The sequence below is a fragment of the Numida meleagris genome, chromosome 1, assembly GCF_002078875.1.
Source record: "Numida meleagris isolate 19003 breed g44 Domestic line chromosome 1, NumMel1.0, whole genome shotgun sequence".
Lineage (NCBI taxonomy): Eukaryota > Metazoa > Chordata > Aves > Galliformes > Numididae > Numida > Numida meleagris.
The window spans coordinates 53,642,882-53,655,144 of record NC_034409.1 but is presented as its reverse complement, the minus strand read 5'-3'; the positions used below and the strand labels follow the sequence as shown (position 1 = coordinate 53,655,144).

General features: G+C 41.0%; 1 protein-coding gene across 2 annotated transcripts in view; it reads right to left on the bottom strand.

Moving 5' to 3' along the window:
* The window catches only part of LARGE1 (LARGE xylosyl- and glucuronyltransferase 1), a 280,363-nt gene that overhangs the window by 25,876 nt on the left and 242,224 nt on the right, over positions 1-12,263 (bottom strand). For both annotated transcript variants that reach the window (XM_021386388.1, XM_021386379.1), the window contains one exon: positions 11,899-12,054. In XM_021386388.1, coding sequence (XP_021242063.1) covers positions 11,899-12,054 — 156 coding nt within the window. The remainder of the gene's footprint in view (positions 1-11,898; positions 12,055-12,263) is intronic.

The window sequence follows — 12,263 nt, the reverse complement described above, 5'->3', positions numbered from 1 at the left end:
TTGTTGTGGGTTTTGTTATTTTTAAGAGAAATTGTTACAGATACCACAGCATAATGGAATGGTGCCGCCAGTTTCTGAAGTTGAATAAATAACCAAATATCTCCCCCTTTCTTTCCTCCAGTGACCTAAGCATCAGATCCTTAAAAATGGACAGCTCGTTATTTGAACATGCCTCTTGCCTGATGATTGACAACGGTACAGAGTGGAAAAAATACCATAAAGTGAAATACCATAAACTGTTTACTTACTGAATCTCATTAAATCCAGAATATTGCTAACTTCCTCCAAATACCTTATAACCTATATAGCGTGTTTAAAATAAATTTATATGGACAGATACTAAAGACTTAAGCATCATATGTGCACTTCACACTTAACTAGTGTTACAAATAATTGCACAGCATAAAACAAGTCACAGCCAAAAAATCCCCAAACCTTCCTTTGGAGTCACAGCAGGACAAAAACCCCTTTATTTTGGGCTTCTCTTTCTTTTGTACTTACACCACTTGTGCAGGTGCAAAGGTATCGGTTTCACTGTTCTTTTAGGCAGTATTGCTCTTCCATTGCTCTCTGGAATGACTTTCTTGGAGGTAATAGAAGGAAGTAAAATTTCCCACCCATTCTTGCCTTGTTGTCTCTGCAAGACTGAATTTACCTAATGGCAATGAGCATCACAGCTGAAAATGGCCCTGAAGTTTGCAGGCAAATTAAAGAAGGGAAAAGGAGAGAGGAGCAGTGGGGCCAAAGAAGCCCTTATATTTCTTTCTTTGAAGAAATTGTCCATCATTGTAACATGTCAGAGCTAACAAAAACAGTATATTTGGTTTTGACCAGAGAAAATGTTTTCAAAATTAAAAAAAAAGCATTCATGCCATACTATTAATAACAAAAACTCAATGAAATAGAGTCTCCTCAAATAACCATCTCTTTTAAGCCAGTAACTCTTGTTACTGTTGTGCAGGCACCTCATATATTAAAGTGTGAGACTTAAAGAAAATACAGGGTAAAATGTCTAGGTCTAGGTCTAGGTCTTCAACAAACTCCATATTGGAATACTCTTGTACTTCAGGTTCATATCACTGAAGTGGGAATACAAGCATTTACTTCCTTATGGAAGAACTTTTGGTGAAACTGGCTTATTTGTTTTACCAACTGTCAACGGTTTATGGGCTGGTTTGGCCCGGTTCCATGACTATTGGGGTAGAGGGGCCCACAGACCCATGCCCTGGGAAAGGGAAAAGGGGAAAAGGGTAGGGAGATGGGGCTAAAAACAAAACAGCAGCAACGATCTGAGGAGAAACAAACTAATTTACTAAATAAGATATTGGAATGCAAAATAACACAATATAATACAATATAATACAATTTAAGCTAATAAATCCAATAAAATGAGAGAAACTGTCCAAAATTAAGGTAGGCCCTACTCTAATGCTGATGGTGAGTGGCTAAGGAGTGAGATGCCGCCGGGACGAGAAGAAGTGAAAAAGGGCAGTCTCGTGATATGTGAACAGTTTTTATCTTTCCCTCTGAGCGGAAAATGGTAACAGAACAGCAAAGTCCTCTGGGAAGTGTAGTTCTTCTTCTCTTCTGAGACCCAGGTACCTGGAACTATCGTCGATCCATGGAGCTGGAGCATTAACTCTTTAACTCCCAGTGCACTATACGATGTTATGATGTGGAATACCGATAACCAAAAATCGTAAAACTATGACACCAACGCCTTGTCAGTCTTCACTTACTCTGTCTATACATTCACATACTCCCAGTATCATGCATACAGATAAAGGCTGTGATCTCTTTACTGTGAAGAGACACACACTGTCTATAAACACCTACTACACACAGTTGTATGCCATTTTTAAACACATATTTAAAATGGAAAATGTTAAGGATGCCCAACATTCAAAACACAAGTAATTGTCTAAGATAGCCACATATATAACTTTAAAGTTATCTCTTTACAAGCTACCTCATATTGTTTTTCAGTTACATGATCACATCATATTTCTCAAATGATACAATCTAATCTACAGCATGTATACTGTGTGGATCCATTCTTTATGGATAAAAAACTTACAGCTTGCTTTAAGATTTGCTCCCACATTATACCTTCATGAAAAATGGGCTTATAATGGGGATCTGACAGATCTATGCAAACAGACGGTTACTTAAACACAGTGCGCCATCAAAATAAAGATCTTAATGTCAGCTGGATTTGATAAAAAGATGGCATACCCATTGTGAGCCTCTCCATTATAACAAAATGCCTAATATAACGAAGACTTTTCATTCTTAGAGTGACAGCATGCATTTTCTCAAAAGCAAGTTCCTGCTTAGCATGAGTTTCATTCTTTCTACAAGATTTTCAATGTGAAGGCTACTTGCCACTGAGCATGTGGGAAATTTCACCTCAAGGAAACATTCCTGCAGTAGAAAGGCGATGTTCTTTTCAGACTATGTGCAGTAGATGTTCTCTAAGGAAATATCGTAGAGGGGACAGCAAGTGCTTTCATTAGCACATGATGTTACTCGTTTCTGACATAAAAATGACAGCACGCAGAAAGCGCTATGCCATGCATGAGGCCAAAGCACAGAGACAACCAGCTGTGGAAGGGGATCAGATCTCAGCTGGACAAGCACAGGAGGCCAGGTTTTCAACTCCACCATGAATCCTCACCATTTACCAGGTCCAGCTGCCTACTACACTTGTATGAGATGGCAGACCCATATGATACTTAGCACACAGCACATATCTTTCACCAACAAATTGGTTACTCCTAGTGGAAGTGCATCAGTGATCAGCTTCATTTTTTTAACTGTCACAGAAACAATTTACTTCCCACCAAAACTTACAGGACTCCATCCCAAATGAGACCAATTCAAAATCCAGGATCAGAATTATTTTCTTTGGGATTAATGATATTTAAGAAAAACCTGAACAAAAAATGTTTTGCGTGTATAAGGCTATTTAGACTTTGGGAAGAGGATGAATCCCCTCATGTAGACATCTCTCTTTTAAAAAGCGTTTAAGGTAAGGCGAGATGACACAAGGCTTAAGTAACTCACTACATATCATGCTAACACAACAGGAACTGAGCTGCTTAGATGAAAACTTTTAACTTTCAGATCATCTTTCCTTCTCCCAGGTGTGTGCAGTTAAAATTCACAGCAGAAAATAAGCTCAGCTTAGCCACTGAGAGATGAAAAATAACACCAGCTCAGGATGAAACTACAATCTTGCTATAAAATGCAGCAGTTTCATTTCCTCCTGTGTAGCTGCCCCAGTTCCCACCAGTAGGCAATTTGTGTTGCAACATTTAGCACTTTTAAAGTGCATGAATTAGTGGTTGCCTTTAGCATGGCATAAACAAAAAGAAAAAAAACACAGATGATGATGTAAGGAGGAAAAAGCACTTACTGAGTGCTGTTTGGGATGACCTACATAAAGTACTTTTGGCTTCTCCAATAACGAGTAATAAAAACCTGACTAATCCCACGTCAATGAAACCTTTATTCTTCCCACGTCATAAAACTTTGTACATCTGCTATGGGGCAAATTCAGCCTTCCATGAAGCACAGCTGTGCTTAGGACAAAGAGAAGGATAGTGTCTGAGCAAGCCTACCTAACAAGAATTTTGCTGTAAAATATATAAAATAGACAATCTTATTGCTAAACGGAAGTAATGGCTTACCTTTACTGTGAATGATCAGCACAGTTAAGAACCAAAATTCCTGGCATGCATAACATGACAGTTAGTCATATAGAAAGTACAACTTTGCATATTCTCAGCTGCAGCTGTGAGATCTAGGTATTTCTCCACATTTCCCTTCTCCAGGTCCCCAACACCCATTCTTGGCAGAGCTGTCTGTAGCCCTCCCTTGCACCACAGTGCCTTGACAGGCTGGTCTCCCAGCTTGTGTTTCCTCAGACTGCTCATTCTTCTGTAGAAAGTTCCATAGTGTATTCTAAGTCAGCCCAGTTTCTAGCCCTATGGTCCTTGTTCAAGTAATTTGCCAGCGAACTGCACCTACAGGCACTCATCAGTCCTTTCCTCTTCCTGTCCATAGTACTCCTGCTCAGAACTTCTGTCTACAGTAAATCTTTTCTTTAAGCCTTTCATAGAATCCCAGAATCACAAAACGGCTCAGGTTGGAGGAACCTTAAAGCACACCCAGTCCTACCTCCTGCCATGGGCAGGGCTGCCACCCACCAAGTCAGGCTACTGAGGGCCCCATGCAACCTGGCCTTGAACCTCCAGGAATTGGGCACCACAGTTTCTCTGGGCACCCTGAGCCAGTGTCTCACAACAGGATCCTTTGACCTGGATTTTAACCTTTTACATGTGAATGTGGATTTTTTGTTCTCCTCCATATTGCCTGGACAGCAGTGAGGTTAATGGATCTCTCTCAGAACAGAGATCACACTGCGTCCTGCTCGTAGCTCTACTGGTCAAACCTGGCCCTGAGTGTTTTGAAACAAACACAGAAAATGTCCATCTTCATCCTGGTCCCTCACTTACAGCATACTGCATTATTCTGTGGCACTAGCAAATATATAATCTGATCAGACATATCCATGCATGTTCCAAAGGAGTCTCTAGAGATCTTAGCCTCCTACTTAGCAAACAAAGCACAACTGAGAATGTGTAAATTATAGGGGGATTTTTCAGCCCTACTATTTGCATAAATTTTCACCAACCTGGCAAAAGACACATTCTTGGCCCCAAGTTCACTCTTGCTAAATGTCAGTTCTTTCTCTGAGCTATGGAGTAGTTCCATGAAGAAGTCATCTGAACTCGCAGTGTGGGCAACCCCCAATGCTTTTCCCTTTGCTTCACTTTAAAAATTGAGAGAGAAGGAAAAGTGAGGCATACAAGCATGTCAAAAAGAAACATAGTTCACAATTCCTCCATCTAGCAATACCGTAAGCAGCTGAAGGCAGTATAGCAGGAAGTTTGAGGCAGCTAGAAGGATGTACTACCAGCTCAGCATTTAGTAATAATAACAGTTTTAATAATAGAAACAACACAGCTGGGCAAGTTAGGATTTCCTGTCAAAACTGCCATAAACCACCTGTTATTACTAGAGAAAGGCTATGACATGACAAAATAGTACCTTTACATGCCAGTCCTACAAATGATGCAGTAGGCTGAAATCCTGCAGGAACAAAGGGTACTCACAGCATCAGTCTGATTTTAAGTTTATCACCCAGTTACTGGCTTGGAAGCTTCATTTGCGTGCCCTTTTTAGACGTTTGGAAACCACTGAACTTATTAGTTGAGTGTAAATTATGTAGCACATAGTAGAGTTTAAACTACGTAGCACATCAATACCCTGCTTTTCTGTTGGATAATACTAGACAGCATGCAGAGCCGTTTGCTACTATTAAGAATCAGTGGTTTCATACAAAAAAGTAAATAAGTTAGAAGACATTTAGGAAGTAATGATACCCCTAAGCAAGTGTTTTCAGGGAGAATAAGAATTTTTACACTGTTCCTTTGTGTTGTTGAATGGGAAAATGAAAAAGCGGAGGAAATCTAGAGCAATTTTTTCCCTTTTTTTTTTTTTTTTAAGTCTTCTCTAAGGGTAATCTTCTCTTTTCCTCCAAAATTGACTGAAATCAGTGATAAGGCTCCCACTGATCTTGCTCGAGGTTTTGGATCAGGACACAGGCTTCAGTAATGGGGGACACCTCATTCAACCTTCAGATTTAACGCTGTGGCAGAAGCACCTGGTGAGAAGCTGTCTGCAGGAAACAAGTTTTATGAGAAAGCTAAAAGGTTGAGTGTGTGTGCCTGTGCTAAAATCAGGCTTACAGTATGTATCTCATAGCACAGCTACAGAGATAGTAGGCAGAAGATCACATTGAAGTATTTTAGATGCTGCAGTAGGCTCTTCAGAATGAAATGCTGTGCTTTAAAATTAAAAGCCAATAGAAAACATTTAATTTAAAGGGTTTCCCTAAAATCTTCTCCCTTGCATCAAAGTAAAAAAAGGACTAAGAAGGGGAAATAGCATGGAAGAAATAGGATGGGATGGCTGAGGACGCTCTTCAAAGGCCACTGTAGTCACTGACAGTGTTTACAGGAGGATTTGGTTCATAATCTGAATTTCACATTTGCATTTCCCATCCAGAATCCGTACACGAGGCATAGAGGTGAATGTAATACCAATTTGCAGAGAAGACCAGCTCTGTGTAATCCCATGTTAGCACATACTGAATGAAGGGGATTCACAGTGATGCTCTGCACTGAGGTACATGTGCCAGGCCCCCATCCACAGTCTGTCCCTGCAACACACAGTGCCTTTCTGCTTCAGTATTCCAGTGAAAGGATAAAATATGTATATACACATAGACATACACATAACTCTTTTTATATAAACGGAAAAATGACTCCAGCGTCTCTCCATTTTTCAATCTGTATTTCCTTGCCTCCAATATTTCATTTTCAAAGCTCTATCTGTTCTGTTCATTCCCATTTGTAACTTTTTGGAACCTACTAACAGTGCAGCTTGGTGCAGCTGAAGATCAGCGTCTGACGAGATCAGCACTGTGCAGTATAGGATCCAAAGACTGATTTTAGACATCTAAAAATTCAGAGTGTGATACTATACTTCCTCAGCAAACATTAAAAAAAAAAAGAAAATAAAGTACTAATCTATATTAATACATACAGTCATGTATATACAAGCATACATGCACGCACATAGCCAGGGAAAGAGTGACAGATTAATGTAATGTCTGATTACCTTTTAAACTAATACCCCTTTACATCTCCCTGACATTGTAAAGAGCCTTTAAAAAGGGAAGATACATAATTTACATTCATTTTAAGGCCGCCTCAGTACTGATGAGAAGCATAAAGGGGCCTTAGAGTTATGTGTAAAGGGCCTTAGAGCAACAGAATCAGCCCAGTGGTACCCACTGTCACATTTCTTTTCACATTTTACAGATATTTGCATTACAAATGAGATTCCTTAATTACAGGTTGCACTCTAAATAAAACATCATTACAAATATTAAACTGCAGAGCTGCAATGGCTGGCATATTGGAACAAGACCTTAAGGGTACATTCTGCCACAGCCAGATTCTGAGTGACAGCCTCCTAACAAGTCACTGCTTCTTCCACAGCAGGGCTCGGCGGATTTAGTGCTTAAGTAATTCTCTCTGATTATAAAACTGGCAGAGCTATTCCACCATTTTGACTACTGGTCCACAATGCAGAGAAGCGCAGTCAAATGAAGGAGCAACTTTTCATAGAATCATAGAATGGCTTAGGTTGGAAGGGACCTTAAAGATCATTGAGTTCCAGCCCCCAAACGCTTACACTTATACAATGCTTAGCACAATAAAGCCCAGTTGTGTTTTCAGGTTGCTAGTTTCACCTTGGAGAAGAAAGAAAAAAATGATGGCTGTAACATAAATAATAATTCCTACCTTATACGTATTTGATTTTGCAAATACATATATTTTTGATTTATGTATAAGATTTTCTTAGGAATCCTAACACTCCATCTGCATATTGTCAGGCTAAAGGTCCACCTAGCCCAGCATCCTGTCTCAGCTCAGCTATGCTGCCTGGAGAGGAGTATAAAAGCAACGTGACTGTACAGTGATGCTTTCTCAGAACGCTCCTCCAGTCCTGCACTTGGGCTTAAGGATTTCCTGCACCAAAGCCTAACAGCTCCTGACTGATTTTGTTTCCATACAGAGTCACTTTTCGAACACAGGTGTATTTTTAGCAACATTATTTCTTGTTCAAAGCTTCGTTACATTTTGGGTGAAATGCCTTGCTTTGTTTTGAACCTGCTACTTGTATTTTTATTTCATGTCCTATAGTCCTTGTTCCAGGAGGAATGACAAACAGCAGCTCCCTGCTCACCTTACAAGATGCTCTGTGTCTGAACATTGTCCTGCAATACATCATGGGAATGTACTGTATTTTAATAGGACACCTGTGACACTGTGTGTGCTACAGCAGAGTGAGAGGGGGAGAGAGAGGTTTTCATGACAATCCTGTTCTTAGGGTCTCATAACATCAAAGCCAAAACTTGCTTTTTGTATTCTACAATAAAAAGGAAATTGACAAGTTTTGAACTGGGCTTACATCAAGGGTAACTGATTAAAAACAATGTATTCTCCTAAGTGACTATTCTTAAGCTACCCAAAGTTAGATATTTCCTATATTTCATTGTTTTGATAGAAGGCTGTTAACTTTTTGGTGTCTCTTGGCAAGTTAAGACTCGTATATTTTTGTACGTCTAGCTCAATCTTTTCCAGTATCTTCTTTTTTTTTAATTTATAAATGGAAGAATGAATTACATTTCCTATTCAGACAGAAGCCATACCATACACCATATTGCGTTCTACTTGTCTTGAATAAGAAACAGGATTGAAGAGTTAGTCATTTCCAGTGTCTGTCAACCAGATACAAGTTTAGTAAAATGAGCCATTTTAAACTTTCCCAACAGCCATTTCCAGCAGTAAGAACTTGCATTCAGTGTGCAATGCTCCCCAACAACTTGTCATCTGGTATGAAGTAGAAGCAGGGGTGGGTGGCCTGGAATGAATACAGGGATACTGTCTGGTCATGCAGAGATGGGATCAGGAAAGCCAAGGTGCAGATGGAAATAAACTTGGTGAGAGATGTGAAAAATAACAAGAAGGGACTCTATAGATATATTGGTCAGAAGAGACCAAGAACTGTGCACTCCCCTGATAAATGTGAAGAGAGAACTGGCTACAGCACACATGGAGAAGGCTAAGGTACACAACGAGTTCTTTGCCTCAGTCTTCACTGGCAGTCAGGCTTCCAGTATCTCTCATGTACCTGAACCTCTAGGCAGTGGTCAGAAGAGCAAAATACCTTCCACTGTAAGAGCGGAGAAAGTCTGAGACCACCTCATGAGACTGAGTGTGTACAAGTCTATGGGGCTGGATGACATGCATCCCAGGGTCCTGAGGGAGCTGGCTGATATGGTTGCCAAACCATTCTCCACCATATCAGTCCTGGCTGTCACGTGAAGTCTCTGGTAACTGGCAAAAGGGAAATTTTCAAGAAAGGGAGAAAGGAAAACCCAGGGAACTACAGCTTGGTGAGCCTCATGTCTGTGCCTGGAAAGGTCATGAAGCAGATCCTCCTGGAAGAGATGTTAAGGCACATGGGAAGTGAAGAGGTCATCCAAGAAAACCAGCACAGTTTCACCAAGGGCAGACTGTGCCTCACCAATCTGGTGGCCTTCTATGATGGAGTGACAGCATCGGTGGACAAAGAAAGGGCAACTGATGTCATCTACCTAGACTTGTGCAAGGCCTTTGACAAGGTCCTGCACCACACCCTTATCTCTAAATTGGAGAGATATGGGTTCAAAGGCTGGACAATTCAGTGGATAAAGATTGGTTGGATGGCTGCAGCCAGAGAGCTGTAATCAAAGGCTCTATGTCCAGGTGGAGGCCCGTCACGAGTGGTGTCCCCCAGGGATCCGTCCTTGGAACAGTGCTCTTACACATCTTCATCAAAGATATTGGGATTGAGTGCACTCTCAACAAATTTGCAGATGACACTAAACTGCATGGTGCAGTTGACACAACAGAAGGAAGGGATGCCATCCAGAGGGACCTGGACAAACTTGAGAAATGTGAACCTAATGACTTTCAACAAAGCCAAGTGCAAGTTCATTGAAAGCAGCCCTGTGGAGAGGGACTTGGAGGTCCTGGTGGATAAAAAGCTGGACATGTCCCAGCAGTGTGCACTTGCAGCCCAGAAGGCCAACAGTATCCTAGGCTGCATCAAAAGAGGGGTGACCAGCAGGGAGAGGGAGGCATTTGTCCCCCTCTACTCTGCCCTCATGAGGCTCCAGCTGGAGTACCGTTTCCAGTCCTGGGGCCCCCAACACAAGAAAGATGAGGAGCTGTTGGAAAGGGTCCAGAGGAGGGCCATGAAGATGATCAGAAGTGCTGGAGCACCTCTCCTGTGATGAAGGGCTGAAGGAGCTGGGCTTGTTCAGCCTGGAGAAGTTTTCAGGGAAAATTTCATTGCGGCCTTCCAGTACTTGATGGAAGCTTATAAGCAGGAGGGGAATCAACATTTTAAACAGCAATAGGGTACAGGGGAATGGCTTTAAACTAAAAGAAGGGAAATTTAGGTTAGATGTTAGGAAGAAATTCTTTACTCAGAGGGTGGTAAGGTACTGGCACAGGCTGCTCAGAGAAGCTGTGGATGCCTCATCCCTGGAGGTGTTCAAGGCCAGGCTGGACGGGGCCCTGGGCAGCCTGACCTGGTGGGTGGCAGCCCTGCCCATGGCATGGGGTTGGAAGTGGATGGACTTTAAGGGCCCTCCCAACCCAAGCTATTCATGATTCTATGTCTAAGGATTTGCAGAACTCTGGAAAATACAGCAACAAGTCTGTGGCTGAATTCCTGCTCTTTGAACCCACACAGTTGCAAATCCAGAATAATTTCAACCTGCATACTTAAAACATGATGAAGATGCGTTCTGTTTTATTGTCTTTATTTTTCAACATCTCACTCCCCTTTTCCTACCCTCTGCTCCTTCTACTGTATCCTGATGCGTCTGGCCATCAGCCTCTTAGTGGTCTTTTATTACATTCAGTTCACTTGATTCTCTAAAAGCCTCTCACTCTTGCAGAGGATTTTCTTTCTCCGTGTGTTTTCACTCTTGCTGTGCACTTTCTCTCTTTTGTCTCTGCTTCAGTCTCCTTGAGTTAATGTTTATCACCAGTTTTTCGTCATTTCCCCATCTCTTTCAGAAGACTGTGGGAAGGCTGAATGAATATCTGGGAAGACATGCCTTGGGCTAAAATAGATCTATCCAATCTCTGAGTGCTGTAGTCAGAAAACTAGGGATGGCACCTCCTGTGGTCACAGGCAAAATGGAGCCTCAGTGATACTTCTGATCACTAATTATCTCTGAACTGCTAATGTGTCCATGATACTGAGTTTATTGATTTTTATACAGAGAATTTTGAACATTTTAGATAATTATGGTTTGGTTTTTTTTGCCTTTAAGATAATATAAAATGTTACAGGTTTCTTTGTATTTCCTTTCAGGCTATGTAGTTAAAATTGATACTTGGTCTAGAAATATGAACAAGGAGTTCATATACATCTGTGTATAAGGGTTTCAAATAACAGTTTTTTACACTGGAACTATATGTACTAAGGCACACACATACTTAAGAACATCTGTATGTAAACATCCTTGATTTCAACCATTTTCAAAGGATTTGTTTCATCTGAAAGGTTCTGATTGCAAATTTTATGCAGACACACACAAGTGTTGCTGTGTTTTGTTAGAATTGGGGCAGAAAGAACCCACTCAGTCTCACAGCCTATGTGTACCTTGAAGCATTAACTCATTCTACAGTTTACAGTATGGCAAAAACTCATAGACCTAACCCAGCAGTCTTGATATTTTCATTTCTTCTTCATTATTTGTGTATTAGTATCTACTAGCCAAAGTCAACATTGTCTCATGCTGAACAAACACACAGCAAGAAACAATTCTTTCTCTTGGAAAGTTTTAGGTCAAAGGGAGAGATTTGCAGAATTGCCTAATGGAATTAAGAGCCCAAATCCTCATTTTCAAATTGTGAACTTACCTTTGATGGGGATTTTTTAAAAAGAAACGCAGCCAAAAATACCATCAAAACAAAAACAACAGAGGAAAGGCAAGATTAATACAACAGTTTTACAGGGAAGAGACTGAGGCACAGAGAGATTAAATGATTTGCACAGCATTACTTTTGGAATCTGGGCACTGACCTCAATTCTCCTGAGTCCCTACCTATACAGCCAATTCTCCAGGTTATCATGTAGCCAACGCTATGTATGAAACTCCCTTTACAACCCTCAAGCCCTCAACGTGCCACTTACGTTTTCACTGTTAACATCTGCCTCACTGGGGCAGCCAAAGAGTTCCCGTCTCAGCAAGTTCCCATCGTATTCCAGGAATGTCAGGTAGAGGTTGCGGAAAAACTCCACGTGCTTGTTTTTCACTCGTAGCTTCTTTGGGGAGTTCCAGTGAATCACCTCAGAAGGAAAAAGAGAAAATGCATCCTGTTGTTAGAATACAAACTGGTTTTTGTGTGTGTTTAGCTTAGTGCCCACTTAAAACCAAAGAACAACCCCAAAACTATGTAACAGAATCACAGAATCATAGAATCATTAAGGTTGGAAAGACCACTAAGATCATCTAGTTCAACCATCTAGTCATGCTTGTTACTGGTCTAGACCATGTT